This window comes from Gobio gobio (assembly GCF_949357685.1).
Source record: "Gobio gobio genome assembly, chromosome: 5".
NCBI classification, from domain to species: Eukaryota; Metazoa; Chordata; class Actinopteri; order Cypriniformes; family Gobionidae; genus Gobio; species Gobio gobio.
The window spans coordinates 9,441,137-9,467,665 of NC_137101.1; the positions used below are offsets into that span (position 1 = coordinate 9,441,137).

General features: G+C 39.7%; 1 protein-coding gene across 1 annotated transcript in view; it reads right to left on the reverse strand.

Annotated features, from left to right (window-relative positions):
* The window catches only part of camk1da (calcium/calmodulin-dependent protein kinase 1Da), a 66,365-nt gene extending 40,332 nt beyond the window's left edge, over positions 1–26,033 (reverse strand). The window contains exon 1 of the mRNA XM_079817706.1: positions 25,792–26,033. Coding sequence (XP_079673832.1) covers positions 25,792–25,889 — 98 coding nt within the window. The 5' untranslated portion in view covers positions 25,890–26,033. The remainder of the gene's footprint in view (positions 1–25,791) is intronic.
* Positions 26,034–26,529: the final 496 nt, after the last annotated feature.

The window sequence follows — 26,529 nt, forward strand, 5'->3', positions numbered from 1 at the left end:
ACTATTTAACCACTGATCCGTTCAAATTTAGACATTTGTGAATGCATAGTTATCATTCATTAGTTGTGCTGATATCTACTGAAAACAAAACATTTAAAATATTCAAAAACATTTGGAATCTTGAGTATCCCTCACGGTTGTTGCTAGGAAACCTTGCAGCTATAGCAGTGAGATGCTTTATTGATCTAACTGTCCGAAATAATGTATCGCCCTTCCTTTGGCGATGGCAGGGGATTTGACATCCATCTGTTCATAGCTAAAGAGAAAGAGCCATACAGTGTTTAATGAGAGAGCCTTTCTGCATACTGTATGTCATGCTCCCTGAGAAACTATGGCATATCATTCCTTGATTTAATCACAGTGAGTGCATTGAAATATGAGCCTGGAGCTCTGATCCAAAACCTAGTGTGCTGCCATGCTGTCTACTGCCTAGATAAGCAGCTACCTTCTTAGGCAGCATACTAACTGCACTTAAAAAAAATATGGTGAGCATCTAACGATTTACTTCAGCTCGATCTAACCCATAAGAATGACTTTTGGCAGTGTAACCTTATTGACTTTGAGCTGAAACACTTTACATAGACAGCAACTCTGCACCACACAAAATTACACGACTAAAGAGGCACACACAAGTACGGAGCACATGACACGCAGGGCAAAAAAAATATGTATATCGTGGTCACAAATTAATCAACAAATCGCTCCCATGACTTATTAATACGTCAGCACGTTTGACTAATTCCTTCCCTCGTTTTAAGTAAACCGTACACACCATATATCGAATTACAATATCGTGTCCACATTGTAATAATTAGAACTGATTTCAATGTGTCTGCGATTTACTAAAATTAGGGAATGTATTCTTAATTCGAGGCTATGATTTAAGTAAAACGAGTGAACAATTTAGTTCATTGTGACCATCTTGATGCAAGATGCATTCTGGGATTGCCTTCTCTCTAAAGGATGTATGTGATGGCACCTTACATATCCAAATGAGAAGATATTAAATGTTTAATATACAGTCATAAGAAGCAGGATTTCACTAAGGGCGGCATTACCTGGTCGCAAGTGTGTGTGTGTGTGTGTGTGTGTGTGTGTGCCCTGCCAAAAAAAAGTAAATCTTTGGATTTAAACAGGCAAATGCTTTAGATTGGATCATTATTGCAGTGATTATTATGTTTCTAGCATGTTATATGTTTGGCAACAGTTCTTCTAACCCTAATTGATGGAGTGTTTAGCTTTTATTTCTTAAACAACCATGTAGGAAGACACATGGCCGTATTCCAGGATGACAATGTCAAGATTCATCAGCTCAAACTGTGAAAGAATGGTTGGGAGGAAGCATGAAGAATCATTTTCACACATGAATAGTCCAGACCTGAAAGTCTTTGGGATGTGCTGGAGGAGACTTTACAGAGTGCTGGACTCTTGCTTTGTCAATACAAGATCTGGACCAAAAATGTATGCACCTCTTAATGGGAAAAACGTTGTGATGTTATTTCAACATCAAGAGGTGCATCAATGTTTGGTCCAGATCTTGTTTTGACAATGTAAGAGTCAAGCACTTTGTAAAGTCCAAAGGAATATGGCTGTGATGTGTCTTCCTACATGGTTGTTTAAGAAATGAAAAGCTACACACTCCATCAGTTAGGGTTAGAAGAACCGCTGCCAAATATATAACATGCTAGAAACATAATCACTGCTATAATGACTCAATCATTGACTCTTAAGCATTTGCCTATTTAATGCAACTTTTTTTGTGGCCGGGCATACACACACACATACAGTATATTATACAGTATTTACAAACTTTTATGTTAGATGCGATTAATCGATTTGACAGTCCTAAGATATCTCAGCTTTTGAAGCAGACTTCACCTATGATGCCTTTAAAGGTGCTGTCTAGGAAGGAAGAAATTTGTTTTTGTGTGTGCATACATATCGATCAGCCCCACGCTTCATATAAGTTTTATTGTTGTGTGACACACTAACAGTGAAAAAGTTTATAATGGTGTCTGATTCATACTGACACTCATCTATGGCCGTTGGCACAAATACAAGTGTGTGGGTGCGATTTGACGAGGTGTGTTCAGAGATGTCTGTGTGTGTGTGTGTTTGTGTCTACGTCTCCCTAAGGTCGTGACTCATTTGACGACCAGTGGGCTGCAGAAGCCTGTAATTTCAGTAAAAAGCCCTGAGTCATAGAGCTGCACAAACACACACACACACACACACACACACACAGCAAGATGAAAATTGGGGGGATTGTTCAATAAATCACTGAAATCTGATCAAACACATTCGCACTCTATGCCCACCTGTGGTAATTGGACATTTTTGTAAGGCAAGAGGATCATGGGTAATTACTAAAGCCAAGATGGCATATTCCCTTAACTACAGTGGCTTTGGAGCATCAATTTGGTGTTACCATGGTTACGAAGTGATGATCACCCTATTGACAGCAAGTCTACACAAGAGACAAACGTGGAACAGACAGATCTGTGAGGGCCAGGGAGACAAGAGGACACTCAGGGCACATGGGGGATGAGGGACGGAGCTCTGCACAAAATAGCACAGTAAAAGAACACTCGCTCTGGCATTGCTCTCGCACTCTCTCTGAGATATTATTCAGGGCAGGCCCAAAGGACCATGGGTAATTACACGTCTTATTATCTTCTCATTCTGACTGTGCGCTCCCTCCAATTCATCACGGCAAAATCCTACTTTTCTCTTTCCTACTGCCTCTTGCTCGTTCTCTAAAATTAACGCCACGCAACTCCTTATTTTAAATGACTATCAGGTTTTCACTCTCTGCAGCGCCAGAAGAACGACGCAAAAGGGAAAATAGTATAAAATGACTAGAAAAAGCCAAACTGTGAACAATTACAGGGATCCTTTCCAGAATAGTACTGTATCATGCAGGGGCGTTTCTTCAGAGGAGGCAAGGGAGGCAGTGTCCCCTCAAAAAAAACAGGATGAGAAACAATATTACTAAAATAAAACGACTCAAATATTACAAAAGTTGACATTAAAAAGTGTAAAAGTCACTGGTTTATAAAGTAACACTGTCCAGCTGGATGCCGCGTCTCTCTTGCCTCCCCTGAGCCCATTGAGTTTTAACAGACCCCTTAAACCGTGCTGTGATTTTGATGGGGGGTAATTGAGAATGCCTCCTTCGCTCTATGACTGGATATGATCAGTTTATGCGATAAATCCCACCTCTTATTTTCGTGCACGTTCTTGAAGCGGCCAGAATGAAGATAAGGAATGCATTAATGGGAAGACTAATTAAAAAGTAAGTAAATCAATTCGATATCACTGCTTTGTCACGTCAAAATCAAACTTGAAAAGGCCTGAAAACATAAATGACAGTGTGTTTCTTTAGTGAGCAATAGGTAGCCTACATCTTTATGTCTGTGACCAGTGTGTACAAGCTTGATGTCTGCTGAAAATAAGTTGCCTATTAAAAAGAAAAGCCCAACATTAGTTCACAAATAAAATATATTGTTAAAATTGTTACTGCCTTTAGCCATTATGTTGGAATTAATGTTAAAATGCGTAAAAACACTAATTTGATTAGATGTATAGGGCCAGATTCACTAAACAGGGCAAATAAGCGAGAGAGTGCAATTCAATAAAAGCAGATGGGAGTGGACAGTTCTGTGTGTGATCTACTGACGATGCACAAATTAATGAACACAGACGCAGCCGGATCGTTTCCATAATGACCAACGCAATCTACCAAGAGCAGGGCAAATTAGTGTCTCATTTAAGACATGCTTTTTTGGGGTGGTAAATAATGGCGCAAATACCAGTAGAAAATTGATGAGTGCAAACCTTAGTAAATAACCTTGTATGATTCATTTGAATACGTCTGAAAGGGAAACTCCTAAAAATGCATATGCAAAAAGGTCAGCCGCAAAAATAACCATGTGCACACCTTTTCAGCGCTAATTTAAATCCTGACTGTAGCCAAAAGAGGGTTTACGCTGGCACAAGCTGTTAGTAAATCTAGCCCATAGTGTAAAAATACAAAATAGAATTGTATTTGGTCTCTCTTTTTGCATAATGTTTATTTAACCAGGAAAATGAAGTACATTTGATGTATAAAAAAAGATAGCACTTTATTTTACAGTCCTGTTCCCCATGTACATACTATGTACTTATTGTAGCCTAAGTTATTACAATAACTGGGTAATAACTAGGTACAAACCCTGAACCTACCCCTAAATCTAACCTTAACCCATGTAGTTACCTTATCTTAACCAGTACTGTCTTAGGTAAGCACACTTTAAGTACAGGTACTGTAAAATAAAGTGCAACCAAAATAAAAATTTGAAGACTTTGCCTCCTCATTTTAAAACACCAGCGCGCACCACAGGTATCATGTTACATCAGATACACAGTACCTTGTAATTTACCATGGAATTACATGTATTGCTACCATATGCATACCTTATACCCTTATGTTTACATGATACTCTATGGGCAAAAAAAAAGGGCATCCATCCATCCATCCAAATTGACTTACATTGATTGAATGAAGGACCCGAACTATATCTAAAGACCTGAATATTATAATTATATATAGTTTTTAAAACTAGCATATGAACACCCTAGCAACCTCCAAAACCACTCACAACACCTTTGCAACCACATAGCTAAAACATGGCAACCACCCACATCATGGCTGTCTTTTAAACACATTTTCTTCAGAAAATTTAAAACCATGCTTGTCTTTTCAGTTTACTTAATCCCAAGTTTAAAAGCCCACGCATGCAGTGAAACAATTTCTTTTCATTTTCTTTTTGCAGTTAAGTGAAAGGTAACAGAATGTGACCCGTGTGCAGGGCCAAAAACATGTGTGATGAATTAAAAGGGTCAGTTTTGGGTCACCACATTGGATGAAGCAACACTAATACGCTTATCTGCAAAAGCCCAGCACCCTGTGTCCTCAGAACACACAATTTTCTCATAGAATAACACAGCTGAGATCTCACCCTCTATCTAAAAGCATCTATTATCAAACATCTGTTAAGGAAACCTCTCGCTCTAAATACAAATGCGATTTTTTTCATTGAGCAACATTAATTCAGCGGAGTGTGTGTGTGTGCGTGCACGTTCATTTGTGTGTTTTTGCACTGTGAATGGAGTAACAGTGCACACGGTACAAACCACAGGAAGCCTGCATATTCTCTCTGTAGCTGCACCTGCAAACAGCAAGACAGAGACAGTGCAAGCGCACTGTGGGGGAACACAGATGAAGCTCCATGGTAACTCTATTAAGATATGTGATCAAATCACATCACAGGCAGAGACGGATCTGAGCGTTCCTACTGCTTTGAGCACAAGACACATACCATCTAGCCTCCTGTTTCTGCTGCTAACGAACTAGAGAGGATACAGCTATCACAACATCTTACCTGATTCCTTTTCTATCTTTTTTTTTTCACAAGATAAATTTGCTTTGTCTGTGTCAAGGGAGCAGACAATCCCTTAAGCACATAAAACTTGAGATATACACACACACACACACACACACACACACACACACACACACACACACACACACACACACACACACACACACACACACACACACACACACACACACACACACACACACACACACACACACACACACACACACACACACACATTATCCTGTTCTGTTCTATTGTTCCCACTGATCTGATACTACTGATTTGATACTTAACCAGGAAATATGGGGGAGGAGGTGATGCACATCAGGAATCACACACACACACACACACACACACACACACACACACACACACATGGGTCTCCCAGGTGAAAAATACGTACTATTAAATGCATTCCCTGAGTATGTTTTTAGTACAATACAAATATATTATAATTTATTTTTAATACATTTAATAGTATGTCTTTTTTCGCCTGGGCTCTCATGCTGAACACAATGCTATTGTCGCATAGTGCAGAAAACGAGTGAGAATGCAACACAAACTCATTCAGATTCACTACTGTATGTCTTGTTTACCGGGATAGTCCAAGACCCTAGTGAAAAAAACAATACCAAAATGTATTTAAAATACAATTATTTCATATCCAATTATGCAAATCCATTAACATATGTACTGACATATTGATTGAGACTTATAAATATTATAATTAAACTTTATTTAGAGTAATTTTTTATTGCACAAAACATTTTGCTAGCACTTTATTTTACAGTCCCGTTCCCCATTTACATACTATGTACTTGTTATAGTAATTACATTTATAATAACTAGGTACTAACCCTGAACCTACCCCTAAACCAAACCTTAACCCATGTAGTAACAATACCCAGATATTAAAATATTACCCAGTACCGTCTTAGGGTACACTGTAAGTACACATACTGTAAAATAAAGTGCAACCCACATTTCTTAATATTAAGCCTAAAATGTGTTATTATATCACTATTAGTAAGGATAGTATGATCACTGTATAATATCAGTCTTTAAATGCAAGATATTTAAAGTGTACCAAAAGTATACTTGCAATAGTTCCATTTTAGCACAATCAAATATACAGTTCTTAAGTATATCTTTTGCTGGACCTCAGCACTACTTCCGGATAACTAAAGTGCATCAAATACAAAAATAGCAGGGTATTTATATTAAGTAGCCCTACGTAAATATGTAAATGTATATGTAGTATACTCACTTAGCATAAAATAAAAGTATTTCAAATATATTTTGATATATTTATTTTTCACTAGGGGAATAAAAAGTGTTTACTCACCCTTGTATTATTCTTTATGCAGTCAAGGGGGAAAAAGGCACCATAAAGGACCATAAGTCTTGTGAAGCAATTTTGTTTTTCACATTATGGGCCCTATCATACATCCAGTACAATGCGGCGCCAGGTGCAAGTATTTTTGCTAGTTTTAGCCTGACGCAGTTATCATTTTCACGTCCAGCGCCACGTTGTTTTAATAGCAAATGCACTTGCGCCCATCTGTTTGCCCTTGGCCATGCTGGTCTGAAAACGAGGTGTGTTCAGGTGCATTTTTGCTGTGTTGCTATTTTGATATTTTTTAGGCCGCGCCATTAACCAACTAAAAACCTGGTCTGCTGAAGTCAATTGTGCAATATTTTTTTGTGTTATTCAAAAGGTGCGTTAGTAATATGGGCATATAGGCGGGTACACAACGTGCATACACTCTGCTTATTACACACACAGGGACACGCAGCAGCACACAAACATGTAAAATATTAAAAATAAAAGGATTACAATGTAAAAGATTATTAGTGTACAGCAGAATTACCTATTTGCAGTAATGACAAATGAAATTGGATTGAAATCGTGAAATTTGACCAATCATGCCGATACACACATCAGGTTGAGGGTGTCTATATTCCGCCATGTAAATAGTGAATTTGCCACGGCCCCAGCGCAACAGGCTTTTAAAGGGAATGGGAGATGAGACTCTGATTGGGTTATTGCACGTTACACCCAAAACACACCCATGACTCATTAAGAGAACAGGGACAACCGTTTTAGACCATGCGCCATTTCCGTTGTTAAACTATCAAAAGTGCACCTGCGCTGTGCGCTTTAGACCAATGCGCTTAGATTGTTAAAATAGGGCCCAAAACTTGAAAACTTAAACTTGTGTTGTACCAAATTTGCTATCACTGACACCAAACAGCAGTAGTTGCTGTGTGAATGTGGTGTGTCTTGAATATGTAGAAGCATGAATTACATTTTTTAGTGAATAATGTATATTAAGAGTACAAAGCTAGCCTGGATGCCAGCCGAACTTAGCCCCGCCCACAACATTTGAGCTCGGGTAGTTCGGTCTGGACTTGATTGGTAGAGAAGTAATTATGCCCGAACAGAAACTGTTCGGACCAATGAAATTGTGAGGGCAGGCTTTAGACGATGATGGACAGATGATAAACAGTAACGTAATCATCCACGTCATCAAAGGCGCTTGGGTTGAAATTGTTCCAATCCTAAACGGAGAACTTGTTCGTATAGGCTATGCATTCACCTTTACTATTTCTCTCAGAAATGATGATCGTGTTGGTAAGTATTCTGTGTATCCTTAAATTATTTTTTTACAACACTGGCAAAGATCGTTTACACTCATCTTTTTCTTCTAACGTTACTTACTCCAGCGTGCGGGCAGACAGGGTTGCCAAGTTTTTACAACAAAACCCACCCAATTGCTACTCAAAAAATAGCCAAAAACAAGCCCAATAGCTTTCCGGGGGGGTTCTCCGGGGAAAAAATGGCATTTGGGGGGTAAAATATGTGTTATTTTGGCAGGGCTGCCTGCTAAAATTTGCATTCCTGGGTCTTTATATCACATAATTGGGGTCGCTTCAACCCGCGGAAAACATGGAAAAACCTGCGGACTTGGCAACACAGTGCAGTTGAGTTCTGTTGACATTTGACAACTAACGTTATGCGTCGCTCCTTTGCTCTGATTAGTTGTAGGTCTATCCAATTGAGGTCTTTCCTGGTTCAGTTGAAACACGCCCCATAATCACAGCCCAACGGAGCAGTTTCAGACTCAAATTCTGACTAGAATTGAGTATGACGACGTCAGGCTAGTACAAAGCTATAGTTTAAAGATATTTTTGTTAATACTAATACACTGGCTACCACATGCTTTTGTTGTATGGAAAAGAGCAGCATGAACTTTCTTCAAAACATCTCCTTTTGTGTTCCACAGGTGAAAGAAAATCATACAGGTTTGACAGATGACAGAATGTGACAGAATTTTCATTCCTTTAGGCTGAGACATTGACTTTTTCCATTGACTGTCACATGCACACATGCAAAAAGACATCAAAGTAAGGCCTGACATATGTTACTTAACAGGAACAATAAAACATCTGCAGAGGGCGTACACGATTATACTAGCCATTATACTAGCCAGTAATATCAGGGCTTTGTCAGTAAATGAAAAACTCATTTAAATAATCATACATATGCAGAGCCCATTGTAGGCGCAGAATTCGAGTAAACTTTGGCTGGCTTCCGTTTCCCCTTAATAAAAACCTGTTTCCACTAATGGAAGATCCTTTACAAAGAACAGAACATTCGTTATGAGGCAGGCAAACATAGAAAACAAGAAAAATGTATTTTACCATTTGTGACAAATGATCTAAAATTGTGGTTACATTAAATCTTAACTGTCTTTCACCCCAAAAAAAAGATACAAAATATCATTATAGATGCAACCTTCATTACATTAGGTTACACTAATTACCGGCAAATAAATGTTTAAGGTCAAATCAGGTAGAAATAGCTTTTAAGCTAACAACAGCACAGTCAATTTCTACTGATCATGTACACACACCTCTTGATTTATGACTCCACACGAGAGATTGCGCATCAAAGGAGGGGCTGCGCTTGAATGTTCTGTTCCATAAACTACAACAAAGAGATTTCAATTAAACAGACATGATGAGCACTCTTGTAGAACAACCACAGGCCATTATGCAAATACCTCAATTACACAGCACGTTACGGGAAAGGAGGCTAACCTAGTACAGTAACAGCCACAAACAGGAAAAGACCCCCATTCACCCCCTCCTGAAGTGGGCCATCGTCTGCAGGCTATGATATGGAGATCAGTTGCTCTGTGGTTCTGCAAGAGTATAACTGTGTTCTAAAACCTATAGTGAGCTGTCTATAGGCAGCTACCCTCTAAAGACATGGGCAAATGTGCCAAAAAAAGGTTCATTGTCTAATGTCAACACTATAGAGATGTACAGATGTCACTTCCAAGCAGCTTTCTGTTGGTCAGTGCAGAAAATTTGCATGACCAACTTTATAAGCAAAATCTGCAGGGAAATGTTTTGCCCTCACAATGGCATGGTTTGCTATCAGAATGACTGGATTTCATCTGCAAAATTCCAACTGGCAGCAGTCTAACAGTAATGGAACCTCATAAGTGACGGATTTGGGATGTGCCACGTTGTTTAAATAGCAAATGCACTCGCGCCCATCTGTTTGCCCATGGGCGTGCTGGTCTTAAAGACGAGGTGTGTTCAAGCGCATTGTTGCCGTGTTGCTATTTTGAGGCAACTGAAAATGACTGCGCCATTGACCAGCAAAAACCTGGTCTAAAGTCAATAGTGCAGTATTTTTTGTGTTATTTATAGGGTGCGTTTGTAATATGCACATATAGGTGTGTGCACAACGCACGCACACTCTGCTTATTACACACACAGGGACGCGCAGCAACACACAAAATTTTTTAAATATAACAAATAAAATGATTCCTCTCTGGAGAAGTGCCATGTGCTTCAGACCATGTGCTCAGATTTTGGTGTTAGCATGTTGCTATGCTAATGATTCAATACTCTACCAGGGCTGCCAATTCTCACACAAATGACACTGTTCTCACTCTCTCGCTCCATATGTCCTTTTTCTCACACAGTGGAAGCAAATAGGACAAGGATGACATGCTGAAAGACAGGACAGTGCAGGTTACTTTTGACATACTAAAACAAAGTCTCAGCTTTCAAATTCTGTAAGTATTTTTACGAAATTCAAATGAGAAATAGCTTTAATGTGGCTGTATGTTATGTTGCTGTAGCGCCTCAGTTCAAGCGATGAGGTAGCGCACATACACCTATCATCACTTCCTCTTTACTACTAGTTATAGCACAAAATAAACATGAATGGACATCCAATGGTATGTTGAAAGAAACTCAAATGTATCATGTCTCATGTAATCACTCAATTAGTGTTTCAAGTGCAGAAAGACGTCAATAAAACAGCATGTCATGTAACTTTACATTTACCTCAGAAAAGCCATTCAGTGTCTATAAACTATAGTTAGCGAGAGAAAATGTACTCCAGAGAGAAGGATTTTGCAAAACAAAAGCACTATATTACATTATATTAGTACTTTTAATTTAATTAAAAAGTTATTTTTATAACTTTTTAAAAACGGTCTTCTATGGAACTGTATACAAATCAGTTGCTAATTTAAACCCTTTAATAACAGGTTCCCTGTATAGTTTACAACATTAGTAGAGAAAGATGCACTATACATTTATGCATATATCCAAATGAATCATATTGAGTTGCAAGCTTCCCGCACATGAATAATTCTCGCTCCAAGCTGAACTCAAAAGTTGGCAGCCCTGACTCTAGTAAGCATGAACACCTAGCGTACACAATTACTGGGTAAATTGATCAAATATTAACTACATTTAAGTATTTTTATTGAAAAATTGATAATCAACATTCCTCAACCGGTTTGCCATCTTCGGATTGTTTTCACAGATCTTGTCGGATCAATGCATTCTGGGATTGCATTCTCTGCAAAGGATTCATGCGTTACTGTTTGTGAATTTGACCAAAACGAGGTATCTTAATTCCACTCCAATTCACCTAAGTGCAAAATCTTATCTCCAATTCGCACTACACCGACAGATGTCGTTCAACAGCGATAGCCACTAGATTACCGTGTCACGTTGTAGACATTCCACGACCTGACAAATGCCGATTGAACATGTTGAACAGACACCGACAGGTAACACACTGATCTGATAAAACCTGACAAAGTGCCTGTTGCCATTGGGTAGTGTCTGTCGGTGCAGTGTGAATTGGCCTTTAAAATGGGCAGCATAATGTTGCTGCCTATCTTTTGGTTCAGTTTTAAAGCCTTTGATGCCTTAATATGTTGTCTAATAGGCGGCTCACTAGGCTTGTGCATGTATGAGTAAAAGAGTGATGCCTGAATGTATCTCGAGTTATCCTTTTCATGTCTCATATTTCATGGCACGGTAGAGAGATAGAAGCTTTATCTGATGAACATGAACAATAGAGACAAAGAAGGAAATCAGTCAGCGTAATAGCCTGTCCAGGCGCACGTACACCCCTTTATGAAAGAGAGAGCGAACCAGCCTAAGGTACCCCAGAGAAATCACAGAGAGTATTGTGGGATATTATGGGGATGAATCAACCTTGTTGTTGTCGGCGGTTTGAGCAGAGCAGCTGCAATGCCAATGCACAAATTCTCTCTCTATCGTTCATTAATAACTCTTAATAGTGTTTTTTAGATTGCAGATTTGAACAACTATCTATATACAAGTATCGTACAGACAGAATTGGTATTAACACTGAGGGAGTGTAAGAGAGTGGTGAGAGAGTGTTTTATGTTTGACCTCACTGCAGTCCAAGACAAGCACAACTCAAGGACAACAGCCCACTGCGGTTCCGGCTGCACAAATGGGGCACGCACATACAAGACACTTACATTAAAAGTCACTTTATTTAGATCCCTTCTGAGGGGACAACCTGTAATGGAACTTTTCCAAAGTAGGTCTCTCGTGAAACATGGCCAGAGAGAGAGAAAGAGAGAGAGAATTGGAGGGAGAAAGAGGTGATGTGGAAAGAGAAGCTTAATGAAAAAGAAACCTTTGAAAGGACTGAGGCAAACTCTAGAGATGGGCTGGGTGTCATTGCAACATTTATCAGAAAACAAACATTCACATATAAAATCAATCTTTTGCTGACATTCCTAGTTGGAGATTTCATACTCATTAACTAAAGAACTTCATAACTCCCTCTATCATCAATTATTAACTGTCCATTACAATTATTAGACTATTCTTCACCGGTTCTGTGAACATGGCCCTCCAGTTAGAAATGAGAGTGTTTCCTACTAAAATACTGAGGAAATTCATATCTAGTATTTGGAGACTTAAGCCATTTTTAAAAATGTATGACTGCCATAGCATTAGATAACACAATATAAAATGTGGCAGTTATTTTATTATTAGATTACATACGTGTTATATTACATTATGAGGACCAGTAAAGAAATCTGTCCAGATATGATTATGAATAGAAATGTTTGCAGTTTTGAGATGATTATGAATTGTTTGCATTTTATGGTAGTTTATGCAAGGAGCTACAGTGTGCAGAGCAAATAGGACAACGCCAATGTGCCGACAGACAAGACAGTGCAGGTTACTATAAAACATAGTCTTTTTTATGGAATTCAAATGATAAATAACGTTTAATGTGGCTGTATGTTATGTTGCTGTGGCACCTTCGCACATGAACCGATCTTCACTTCCTCTTTACTACTAGTTATAGCACAAAATAAACATGAATGAGCATCCAAGGTTATGTTGAAAGAAACAGTATAGCTTGACTGAAATGTATCATGTCTCATGTAATCACTGAATCAGTGTTTCATCTGTGGAAAAAAAACATACATAAAACAGCTTGTAAACAATTTGTATGAATATGATTATGAATAGAACTGTTTGCAGTTTTGGGTAGTTTATGCCAGGAGCTACAGTGTGGTTCAGGGGTGGCAAGTGCTATGATGTGTAGACCAACTGGCATTTAGCACTGGGGTAATGACTGAGCTTTCAGTGATATCTGGGGTCGGTCTCCCCTGGGGCCATGCTGACATCGCTCCTGCTCAGCTCATGTTCTGACTAAAGCATGCTTGTTATACAAGAGAACGTTTACAAAATTTTGCAGGGCGCTGCTAAACTCCAGCAGCGTTTCCTTGTGGTATGGTGTGGTGGACGACAAACACAATAAGGAAAATTAGAACTATGGCAAGCAATGACCACAAAACTTAAGCACTTAAGCCCACACAATGGCCACTTAGCCATTCGGCTTCGAACACTGCACAATTTGCATAAATCGATGAAGTTTCAAATGTTCATTAATGCTTTTGTGGCATACCTTGCTAGAATAATTTTTCGACTGTTGTCAATGTGGCACTTCTAATAATCCCTAAGTAGGCAGATGCATTACTAGACACACTGACCAATTTTAGCTTCACTTAATAGACGTTTGTCACCACTAATGCCACCTAAAGTGAATGCATTATTCAATTCAAAACTATAGTCTATTTGCTTTTGTATAATGTTAACTGAAGTGGCTTTGAAATGGCAAGCTGCTTTGCTGGAGATGACTGCTGCAACGTTGCGGTGATGTTAGAGTGGAGGCCTGTCAAATATTCTGCCTTGTTCTCTGAGTTTCCATGTGGATCAGGTCACGCTCACAATTGGCTTGAGTCTTATCAAAGAGCAGGGGAAAACTAGAATCAGATATGACAGACCAATAAAGTGGGATAGTGAGGGCAGCAGAGAATCCTGGGAACACATAAAGTCACCATGAAATCAAAATTGACAAATCTTATTTTTCATGAAATATTGCAGTATTTATTATAAAACTATTTAATATTATTTTAAAAAATCTAAATAACTTCCCCTCTTCCCCCCTTGCGATGACATGTTTCTCTGCATGAGGGCCCTACATTTTTTCTTGTTTGAGAAGCTGGGGTTTCACTTGGATATAAGTCATAATAGGGAATAAAAGACAATCGCAACTTCTGTTTAATTTTGACTTAAACCCTTTTAGCATGTAAAACAGCTGTTTTTTTTACGTTTTATTTTGAATTAATTTCGACAAAATAGTACAGAATTTTAATTTTTTTTTTACGATACTATTATGTCTAAATAAACGTAAAAAAAAAAACCTCAAAACTAAAATCAATTGTGTTCAATGCTAAAAGTGATTTTAGGCATGACAAAATATACAGTTTCACAATTTACGATACAATTTATCGAACAATTCACGTAATAATGTTTAACTTTTAACGTTGAATGATTAGTAATTGTTCATAAACATCATTTGGTTTCCTGGCGGACTGATTAAAAACCTGTACACTCCGACTCCCGGAAGTTGCAGGTGGAAAATCTGGATAGAGCTTGCTATTTTCACAAGTACTTTCCTGTTTTGTGTGCGATAGACGGTCCGTGAAGTTGAAACTACTCTAATCCTCCTTTTCTACTCTTGTAAGGATGCATTTAGAATCTGTGCAGGGCTTAGGTAAAGGCCAAGCAGATAATGAACAGGCTGTTCTAAAACGGTCTTTTTTTATTTAGCCTAGTTTACTTCCAGTGCCCTTTCCAATACACTTCACACTAAGCTTCACCACTATCCTCTACACAGACGGTCTGTTCCCTCACAAGCGGTTCCAAATGATGACTTTATCCCCTAGCTCCAATCGCACTGTAGGCCAGTCCAGGCTTAGCAGAGATAGCGATCGAGGAAACAACTTGATGCTCGTAAAAGAACTTAAGGTTGACGTTGATACAGATTAATGTGGCTAACATAATGGACTTAAATTGCTGCACTATTTGTCAGCAGGACTCCCAGTGAATGCCAAAGCCCTGAGCCGCTATAGGCTAAATGAAGAGCTGTATTCCCAACTGGGCGGAAAACCTGGTCACTATTTATAAACGGAGGTTGATCCTAAAATAATGGGCAGCGCTCGTGTGTCCGAGTTCAATGTTTACGAGCGTGTTAGAACACGAAGTACGTGACAAGTGGAAGATTGCAGATAATCACAGTGATGAACGGTAAAAACGAATGCAGGGAAAGAATCTTCATTCTCTCTCGTTATTTTTGGCATCAAGTATTCTGAAAGCGACATTGAAATGGGAGGAGGAGCCTAATAGTACAAGAACTCATTCAAAAGCATGGAAGCAACAATAATAGCAATGCACTATACACACATATGCGCACCTTGCAGGGCCATCCACATGCAAATGAAACAAAAATACACCCTTCAATAAATCAAGTAGTGAAAGAGGTATCTGTGGTATATGTAACAAAGACTTTAAACACCACATGATCTCAAGTTGCATGCTTAATTTAGTCCAGTTATCATCTTGAAAATAAATGTGATTTATTTTGCATTTTTGTTTGAATTTTATATTTAAAAAATACCTTTAGCAGTATAGAGAAATACAATTTGTGAAAAAGAAATGGAAATAGAAGGTCAAGTTGAGTGTACTGCATTGTGGGATACAATATATCATGCAGCATGCACGTTTAGGAAAATGTAGTGGAAGACATTTGCATCGTGCACAGTATAGTAGTAGTCAAAACATAAGATAAGGCTCATTTGCATAACGATACAACTGACAATACAAAAAAATGCTGCTACAATATTTTAAATGGCCGCCTAAAGAGAGCCATCAGGACAAATAGTCCCTGAAGAGGAAAATTATTTAACATGTTGTTTTGTTTTTGGTTGGTGATGGTACACTAAGTGAAATTCATTTAGCCTGCAGTTACAGCTTTACTCTTTTAAATACTCAAATTCGTCCCATGTAGAAGATAATAACTGCATGTGACTGTGCATGTGCATGTTCACAAGTTTGAAACATTGTTGGAAACCACACTGAATGCATTTGTTTAATCAAACATAAGGAATTGCATATATCTACCGCAATACTTCACCATTTAAAAAACAAGCATTTCCAGTGGCCACAATGGCTATTAATTGGACACTCAGTCCAACATTAGTGAGCTATGCTGAAATACAGGTCTTTATGAAGGCATCAAGTGAAACCCTAGCTGAGATGTAATATAAAGCCACTAATCACAGCCAGCCATATTATACCTACACAACAAGCAGGGCATAATAATGACTCGCATATGTTTAAAGGGGCTGCAAAGTGTCAATAAAAACATTCCTAGGCGAAAGCTTTCCTCCCTAATGGACTTGAAAGGAGTGTTCGTGAGTCTAATCCTACTCGAAATGAGTGGTGTGAAGCGCTGTGTGTGTGGGGGCATGTTTTGCTTTCCTTGTGGGCACACAATTTCAGTGTGGGGATGTCCCAAAATGTAGTATGGGGGTTTTTCATAAAAAAGGTCATTTAAGGGACTAAGTAATCTCTAAATGCCTGTTATAGTCAGTATTTTAGTGTCCAGAAATATTCTTGTCTCAAACATTTTAAACATACCATCCCATGATGTTATGTTGCATGATTATTTCAGCTGTCCATTTATCATACTGAACATTACATTAACATAAAATTGTCATCATTTACTCACTCTCATGTCATTCCAATCCAATATGATGTTTTTTCTTCTTCTGTGGAACTTAAAAGAAGATATTTTGAATGTTTTGGTATTTTTATTTTCATACAATGGAAGTCAATGGGGCCCAATGCTGTTTTGGACCCCATTGACTTGATGTTGGATTAAATAACAGCCCATAATGCGATTATAATGAGATTTAGGCAATATTGCGATTAAACTTTACCTCATGTAAACACAATACTTCGATCAAATTGATGTGATTAAGCTCATAAAATCATAGCAACCATAATTGTAGTAAAACGTGGTGTATTTTGCAATAAACAGGCATATAAGCACTTTAATCACATCAATTGCAAAGTGGCATGTGCAGTTTTGGGGTGCTGAGAAACTGAGTTCACATTGACAATGTAATATAATGCACTATATTTATGGACAAACATTAAAATTGAGACATTTTAGGAGCGTCACAGAAAAATGACTGCATACCTTATCATATACAGTTTCATCAGTTGTGCTATGCATTGGGGTATGGGATAATGACGGTAAAAAATAACCAGATTTCTTAGAAAATAATCAGAAAAGTGCATGTAAACAGGCGTGAAAAGGTTTGCTCATGTCATAAAAATCTTGCTGAGATTGTGTCCTCACTCTGATTATTGGAAATAATCACATTATGTGTGCACATTATGACAGAATCATTCATAACCCTTTATAAATACCAAGAGTTATTTATCTACTGATGGTTAAAAACAGAGAATAACAAAAATTATAGCACAACCTAGATCATAAAAGTGACTGATATTGAGTATTTGTAGCACGGTTGCATTATAATGCAGCTAAAGTACATCAAATGCAACGAAGGCAAGTTGAAGTCTGTAAAACCACATAAGACTGTTTGTGGGTGGCGTGTTGCCGTGCCCATGTTGTCAGCAGCAGATGGGATTTGGGCATAATCTCATTCAGATTCTGCCCGCTCTTGTTAAGTGAACAAGCTTTGCTGATAAACATTGGTGACATGAGTACAGACGGTCGTCCCCTTGGCTGAAAGCGATGGCAGGAACCAGACCGCACACTCGGATGAACAGAAGAGCGAGCGAGTGAGCCAAAGAGAGCTGAGCTTGAGGAGAGACGGAAGGGAGAGGATAATCTCCAGACGGGTTTCCTCCACCGTGAAGCCAGTTTGCTTTGATCAGGGCAGATTAATCCAGCACATGACCCCAAAGCCAAACAACTTACTGTGTTGCTGTGTAACGCCCTGCAAACCGGCCTATCAACATGTATTGGATGAGGATCTTACAGGATCCTATCATGTAGTTTCTCTATATTAAAAGTAGGGTAGGTCAGAGAGGCTAGCAATAGCGAGCTAGCTTTGAAAGCATAAGATCCCACCCTCCTTTCAGAGTTTCTCCAAAGCCATGCCTCCTCCAAAACACATGAACGCTACACAGCAGTCCCAAAAAGCGCCACGATAGAGGCAGTAAACAACCTAATGTTCCAAAGCACATTACAATGATAACTGTGATAATAAACATCACTGACTTGTACTACCTGACTGCTGCAGATTCATTTCGGCGTTGATAGTGGTGCAATTGAAACCTATAAATTCGAGTCACAAGCTGTTTTGAGTGTAACGTCACGGGTTTCCATCTCTTCCAAATTACAGTAGTTATGGCATGAACGCAGCCTGGACTGAATGCAATGATTGGACATAAATACGTTTAGAGCATTTAACTTAGTGATTGCTATTAGGATGTGAAGAGACAAAAAACGCTATGCTTTTCCGGAACAAATCACGTACCCTGCCTTTAATACCTGACGGTGGCACGCCGACGGCTCATAGCAGATGGTTCTGTGAGCTGCACACATGGGGGGATCTATTAGAGCGGTCACAAGATGTTTGCATCGGAGGAAACTTGCAAAACTGTGCGTGCTTTTGTTCTCAAAAACAGATTGTGCCACAGGGGCCTAGTTATGAGAGAAGGGACGTTTTCTCGCAAAAGCTGTCAACTTCTTCAGAAGTTGCCAAAACGGGCTGTTAAAGATTAAAGGCCTGTTCACATCAATAATGATAAATATATTAGCATGATCCACACCAACGGACGATATTGTTCTGTTTATACTAAGCACGCACTGCAGTTTTGTCGTGAGACACTTTAAATGCTCGAGCTCTTTAAAGCAGGATGAATTCTGACTGGCTGTCAATGTTTTTATCGCTCATCAACTGCAAAAAAAAATCGTTCTGAAAGTGATTCCAACGATATTGTTTCTCTGTGGCGTTATTGTAATAGCTGTGGTGTGAATCTGCTATTTAAAATATATGAAAATAAAAAACTGCTAATATATGAAATATGAAAAACAAAACAATACCTTATACCTACATAAAAAAAATCGAATTTACCCTTTGACATTAGTTGATAAAAAAAAAAATCAGTTTTGCAAATAGCATCTTAAAATCAGTTTGATGGTCCCTTTAACACGTTGTACCTACATGTCTACTAACTCTCATTAGAGTGTTAGTAGAGATTTAGTAGACTGGTAGGGTTAGGGTTAGAATATGTTGACATGTAGTTGCAAAGTTACTTATAGTCAGTAGAATGTATGTTGGGGGAGCATCAAAATAAAGTGTTACCAAATAATGTTTAGGTAAAGAAAAAAGACAAATAAAGGGATTTCTTGCCAAGCTGTCAACTCCTTCAGACTCAAACTCAACAACACACCCTTCTGAACAGTTTGAATTTACCCAAATGGGCTATTAAAGGTTAAGTGTGTAATATCTGCACTTTTATTTATACCACATCTCTCTGCGAACTAGGACTGGAGAACGTTATTACGATTGAAAAAATGACACTTCAACTTTAAGCAATTTGCGATATTTTCCGTCAGAGTAAGCGTAACTTTCCCCCTGTGTCTGAACACAGACATCGTTGAAGCTAAAGATTACACCTCGGACAGCTGACTCAGGATCTCAAGCTTACCACATCACTGAACAGCCGTTGGGAACACTCCCAAAGACATGAAGACACCCTCTTTCGCAATAATCTTTCAGTTTCAGCCCTTCATATAGCAACAACCATGACATACCAAGGTGAAACTTAAGGGTAATCTAACATTGTTTTTTTTGTGTCAATGCCCGATGTTACAGTAGTTTGTGGTTATAAAAAAAAAGGTGCAATTCAAGTACAAACAACAACTCAGGCTTCCCTCGTTTATAACAGAGCACAGCGAGTATCTGTGACAAGGATTTTATAATAGAATCCCATCTTGAACTCTGGCTCGCCCTGTAAAAGTCACTTTAATAAAGTACAGTGAGAAACAGAGGGATATGACAGAGAGAGAAAGAGAGGGAGCGAGATTCTTAAATAGAGGACAAAGCCAGGAGCACAGGCCTGAAAATGGAGCAGGCAATTAAGGGCTTCATGGCCTCAATGTTTCCTCTCTCTCTCTTTTTTTATCTCCCCTCTGCCTTTCCTTTCTCTCCTCTCGAGTCACCTCACCTGTGTGTGTTTTAGATTGTGGCTCTGAGAGTTTTCTAACAGTAGCATCATGTACACAGTTCCTGGCGCACACGCACCTGTTGAGTGATCACATGACCTCCTGTGGCCTCTGGGCGCTCCACATACTGAATAATTCAGTTCAGAGAACAACGCTGGAGGTGTTCACACACGCAGATGAAACACAACACTGAATTCTCATGTCCCTAATGGCTACTAGGCAGAGAGGACGAGTCTATTCATAATGTGATAATATTGTCAATAGTGGTGTATACCTGTAACCAATACTAATATGAACAAAAGTATAAAACTTCAGTGCATAATTGGTAACAGATACTCATGATCTCATTATCATACTTGTATTAAAAAGTAAAACAGTACTTATATAATACTTAGATAGAGGTGGGCTTTTTTTGTCTTATGCCAATAAGCTTTAACAGAACACTTACTAACCTTACAATACACAAACCACCTCCAACCCGTCATAACAGATAAAGTGAGTGTTTGCTACATTTATGCACCTGGCCCCCAAAATGTACATCTCATGAAGAAACAGGATGGCTTACACAAGGTTTAAAAGTATGGGTTGCGAGATCAGGAAATGATCTAGCAGTTACATACACAAACAGAGAGCGAGAAAGAGAAAAAGAAAGTGAAGTCAGTCTTGTGTGGTCATTCAGGGCCAAACAAGCTAGAACTGAATGATTCATGAGCATGCAGGCTAACGGAAACCATCATGTCACTTTATGCATCAAACAAACACCTTTTAATTACCTTTTAATTAGCTTTGTAGCCAACCAAAATACCATCCGGATGCAAAAAACACTATTTCTGCAGTGCCTTCTGACTCTTTGCTTTTACATAAGGCGTGAATAATTATGACCTCTCTTGTGTAGCTACGTTTATGCTTGGGAAATTCAGTTTATGATGGTAGCTGTGTTTTGGAATATACTTTAAGTCTGACCACCTTAAACTGGCTTTTGTTGCTGTTTTAAGAAGGTCTACCAACTAATGATCATATTGGACCATTCTAGGATGGATTTAGCAGGGTTGTTTGTGATTTATTGTCTACTAGTTTTTTGCTCACCAAGAAAATAAAAGGAAACTACATGAACATTTATGGCATTAGCTCTCCGTTACCGTTACGCACACAAACAAGAGAGCGAGAAAGCTAGAAAAAGAAAGTTAAGTCAGTCTTGTGTGGTCATTCAGGGGCAAAAAAGCTAGAACTGAATGATTCATGTGACTCCAAATGTGGGATGGTCGAGAGAGGATGTGAAATAGCCGAGGTCTCGGAGCAGAAACCGCTTCGTTTCTAAAAACATACGGTTTTAGAAAGCTGCCCCTGCAGAGCCCAACTGTTGAATTTGACACATCCGTCAAGAATATGGGCAGAAATACCCTCCGCACTGCCGGAAACGTCAACACAGCTGTCGTTCTTCAGGAAAAGCCCTGGATAAAGTGAACTAACGGGGTTATAAGTATGCTGCGGCTTTTCTTTGCCATTTTAGACCGCAATCAATAATTAATATTTTCAAAGGAAATAATAATACTAAACTGTGAACACAGTAAAGATCAGGCATGCTGTGTACTGGTTTATAATGGCCAGTTGGATGTCTGTGGGTGGATAAATAAAATCTGCGTGTGCCTGAGCGTGGGCGAAGAGAACCGTACGATGCCAGCAGCGTTTTTTATATGAGGGGAAATGAAGATCGGTGAGACCCTCTTAATGGTGTGCTTGAATGGGCCAGTCAGAGTTGCCATGACTCCTGTCTCTTGGGTTGCTATGACGGCAGCGTCTTCACATAGAGCTCAGATCCACCTAATCATAGGTTTAATAGATGTGTGCTCGCAGACAGAGCTCTTCTATTACAAAACACTTCTCCAACTGAACAATCATGGTCATAGTTTATTTACATTAATGTAGTCTTTTGATACTGTAATTATATTAACATGCAATATGTGTAACAACAGTGTAAAGTATCACCATGATCGTTAAAGGGGTAAACCACCGCTGGCAATAAAACTGGACTGCCTATGCGGTAGAAAGGCAAAAAATTATGTTTAAATCTGTTCTACCTGACCAGAGAAAATGGAGAAAAAAAAGCTGTGTTGTCTTCCCTTTTGCCAAATAGGTAGGAAAACTTCAACAACCATAATGCACTGGGTATGTTGGAGTTCAAGGCCACTCCCTGTCTGCTCCTATCGAATAGATTTGATCAGAGTCAAATATCGCCTGCTTGAGTATGAAATACTTCTTGGCAAATGTTTAGTCACAATAGTGTCAACTTGTTCCAGGATGCAAGAATTGTAAAAGTATATGTTTAGCAGTAATGGTTTTATCTCAGTTTCCAGTGAAGGATCCAGTGAAGGACACCGTGACAACAAATCTGTAAAGCCTCAGTGTTTGTAGTCAACATTTCAAACTATTTTAGGGCAAACAGAGGGGGAAAACTGACCGACCCCCCCAAAGCAAAATGCCACTGCATAGATGTAACCAGTCCTACTCGACCTGGGAGGTTTGGCACACGCTAACAAGGACGCTAAAGACCGCAGCCGCTAGTGTAATTTGCTAGCACGCCTCTTGAGGCAAGGGCTGTGGCGTTTACACACACAACTCCTACTGGCTTACGTCCGTTACAGTCACCCCCTAAACCTCACTCCCATCCGGGTCACTGCACCAAATGTAATTGGACCTACTCGACATGCTCCAAGTGGGATTCGAAACAAGGTCTCCACCTTTGGGAGGCGGGTGCGCTGACAAGGACGCTAAAGACCTCATCCGCTAGCATCAGTCGCTAATACACCTCTTGAGGCCAGGGGAGTGAGGTTTACACACAGCTCTTACTGGCCTACATCCGTTACACTCCCCCCCCTAAAACTCACTCCCATCCGGGTCACGGCACCAAATGTAATCAGACCTACTCAACATGCTCCAAGTGGGATTCAAAACAAGGTCTCTGCCTTTGGGAGGCGGGTGCGCGCTAACAAGGACGCTAAAGACTGCAGCCGCTAGTGTAATTTGCTAGCACGCCTCTTGAGGCAAGGGCTGTGGCGTTTACACACACAACTCCTACTGGCTTACGTCCGTTACACTCATCCCCTAAACCTCACTCCCATCCGGGTCACTGCACTAAATGTAATCAGACCTACTCAACCTGCTCCAAGTGGGATTCGAAACAAGGTCTCCACCTTTGGGAGGCGGGTCGGCTAACAAGGACGCTAAAGACTGCAGCCGCTAGCGTCAATCACTAACGCACCTCTTGAGGTCAGGGGAGTGAGGTTTACACACACAGCTCTTACTGACCTATATCCGTTACACTCACCCCCTAAACCTCACTCCCATCCGGGTCACGGCACTAAATGTAATCAGACCTACTCAACCTGCTCCAAGTGGGATTCGAAACAAGGTCTCCACCTTTGGGAGGCGGGTCGGCTAACAAGGACGCTAAAGACTGCAGCCGCTAGCGTCAATCACTAACACACCTCTTGAGGTCAGGGGAGTGAGGTTTACACACACAGGTCTTACTGGCCTACATCCGTTACACTCACCCCCTAAACCTCACTCCCATCCGGGTCACGGCACCCACTCTCCGGCGTGAGATGCGCGCCTCTTGAGGCCAGTAGAGTGAGGTTTACACAACTCTTACTGGCTTACGTCCTTTACATAGAGGTAAGAAAGCTCAATTTTTACCATAACGCTGTTTAAAGAATAGACAAAGTATACAGTTAATTACCGGATACAGTGATAAACATACCCTTACAATCGCTATTCTTTTAACAACCCTCTGTCAATCCGACTGTCCATGGGCGGGGATAAAAAAATGCAGAAGTACAATCTGTAGTTTTCATGAAAGACAAAATAATGTGTTTTGTGTCATCCGCCGAATTTTTCTTTGACAAATAAATGGGAATTTCTCTGACCAGGTCACACGGAGAACGAGTAAACATTGTTAATTTACATATTCTCCTAACATTGTACCAATACAAAGCAGGTTGAAAATCGGCAAACTTACACCTTAGGTAAACCTCTCAGTGCATTATGAAATTTGGACACAATCTATTCAAGGACTTTCTTCCTCCAGTGCTATAATCCAACCTGGTTAATCCGACTCTCCCCTGGTTAGCACACAGAGATTAAATTACTGCAGTCAAATCAACTGGGGCGACCCGCCGCAGCACGTATTAAACACTATACAGGTCTGCGAGGATGCACCTATTAAGATGGTAGATGCACGTAGGTTCATCTTTATAGGTTCAGGAGGAACTGAATATCAGCTAACAACCTGAGAGTAAATCCCTATTGTGTGGTGGATGAAAACATGCACGCATGGCGATGCAAGTGGCTGCAGACTGCAAAACAGTCCCACTGTTTATCATCAAACACACGTGCATGACCACAACTGATGCAAAAGCAAAGCATGCAGGCTAACAGAAACCATCATGTCCTTTATGCATCAAACAAACACCTATTTTTTTCAATACAAGCCAAAAAATAGCTCCATCAAAATACCTTCGAGATGCAAAAAACACTATTTCTGCAGTGCATTCTGACTCTCTGCTTTTAGATAAGGAGTGAATAATAATGAAACCATGATCAGAACATTATTGCTCTTCTCTTGTGTATCTACAACAAAATGTTTATGCTTGGAAAATCCAGTTTAAGATGGTAGCTGTGTTTCTAGCAGGTCCAAACCCAGTCTGACCACCTTAAACTGGCCTTTGTTGCTGGTCCAAGTCTACCAACTAATGATCATATTGGACCATTTTAGGATGGATTTTCCAGCAGGGTTGTATGCAATTTAGTTTTTTGCTTGCCACGAAAATAAGAGGAAACCACATGAGCATTTACGGCATTAGTTCTCCATTACTCAATTTACAGTGGTAAGCATAGACACATGTTTAGAATCATTACAATATAACATCTTTGGGTCAATGCATTTAACTTCATTTCGGTCACTTATACTTGACTATGAGTTTCAAATCGATTCTCTTTGTCCATAATTAAATTCAAAATGGTCAGGAAAAGTGCAAAAAACTTTGGCACCACTTTGATTTGACTTTAAAAAAAAATGGCATTATTAAAACGTGTTAGTGTATTGTTGTTGTATTAGCCACCAATGCAATATAAAATAATTAAACAAAAAGTCCTGACGCTGTTTGAAAGTGGTCACAAATGAATATCTTGGTTTTACAGTAGTCGTAGTGCTAAAACCAGCATCTTAAACAAGCCTAATATGTTTTAATTGGTCTCAGATGGTCTCCATGACCTCTGCAAAACCAGCAAACGAGACCGAACTAAGACTTTGGTGAAACGTAAAGCGGTATTAATAACGGCAGTACTACTGTGTTTAGGGGAAACTATGGTTACCATGGTGACTTTTCATAAGTGGGTTCTGTTACAGTCGGATGTCAAAGCCAAAACAAAGTTACTCACGTCCCGAGCACCTCTTTGAATTCAAACATCTCCTTGATATCATCGACCTGCTTCTTCCACGAGCAATCCCCGCCGGCCTCTCCGTTCTCCCGAGCCATGGCGGAAAAAAATTCGGGGAAGACCGTAGATGGAGAAGTGAGCGCTGGAGATCCCCGGAGATTTTCCCCGCTTTCCCACGCTGCACTTCCTGCTCTTTCTTCTCTCGCCTTCCCCGGTTGTACCGTTACCAAATAACCCCGGTGAGGATCTCCCAAGTGCGCTCGTCTCCCTGAAGCAGCTTAAACGGTTTGACGTAAATAGTTCAGAGAGGCGCGTGCGTGCGTGTTTCACCTTTGCGGTGTCTTAACGGCACCGGTGCGGGTTTATTCCGCCCCGCGCGGCTGCTGAATGTTGATCCCGCGCGGACTGATGCGCTGCATCCGTTGTTATGGCAATGAGGAGAGAGAGAGAGAGGGAGAGAGTGAATGAGGAGGAGGAAGATGCTGTGCTCCTCACCGCGCGACCTGACAAAGAGCAAATGCATGAGAAATATGGCATGCCGATTTAACATTCAACGAATAAGCATCTTTTTTGTTGTTGTTGTTACGAGCAATTTAACAAGTAATTAAAGGGTTAGTTCACCCAAAAATGAAAATTCTGTCATAATTACTCACCCTCATGTACTTCCAAATCCGTAAGACCTTCGTTTATCTTCGGAACACAATTGTAGATATATTTGATGAAATCTGAGCGCTCCAT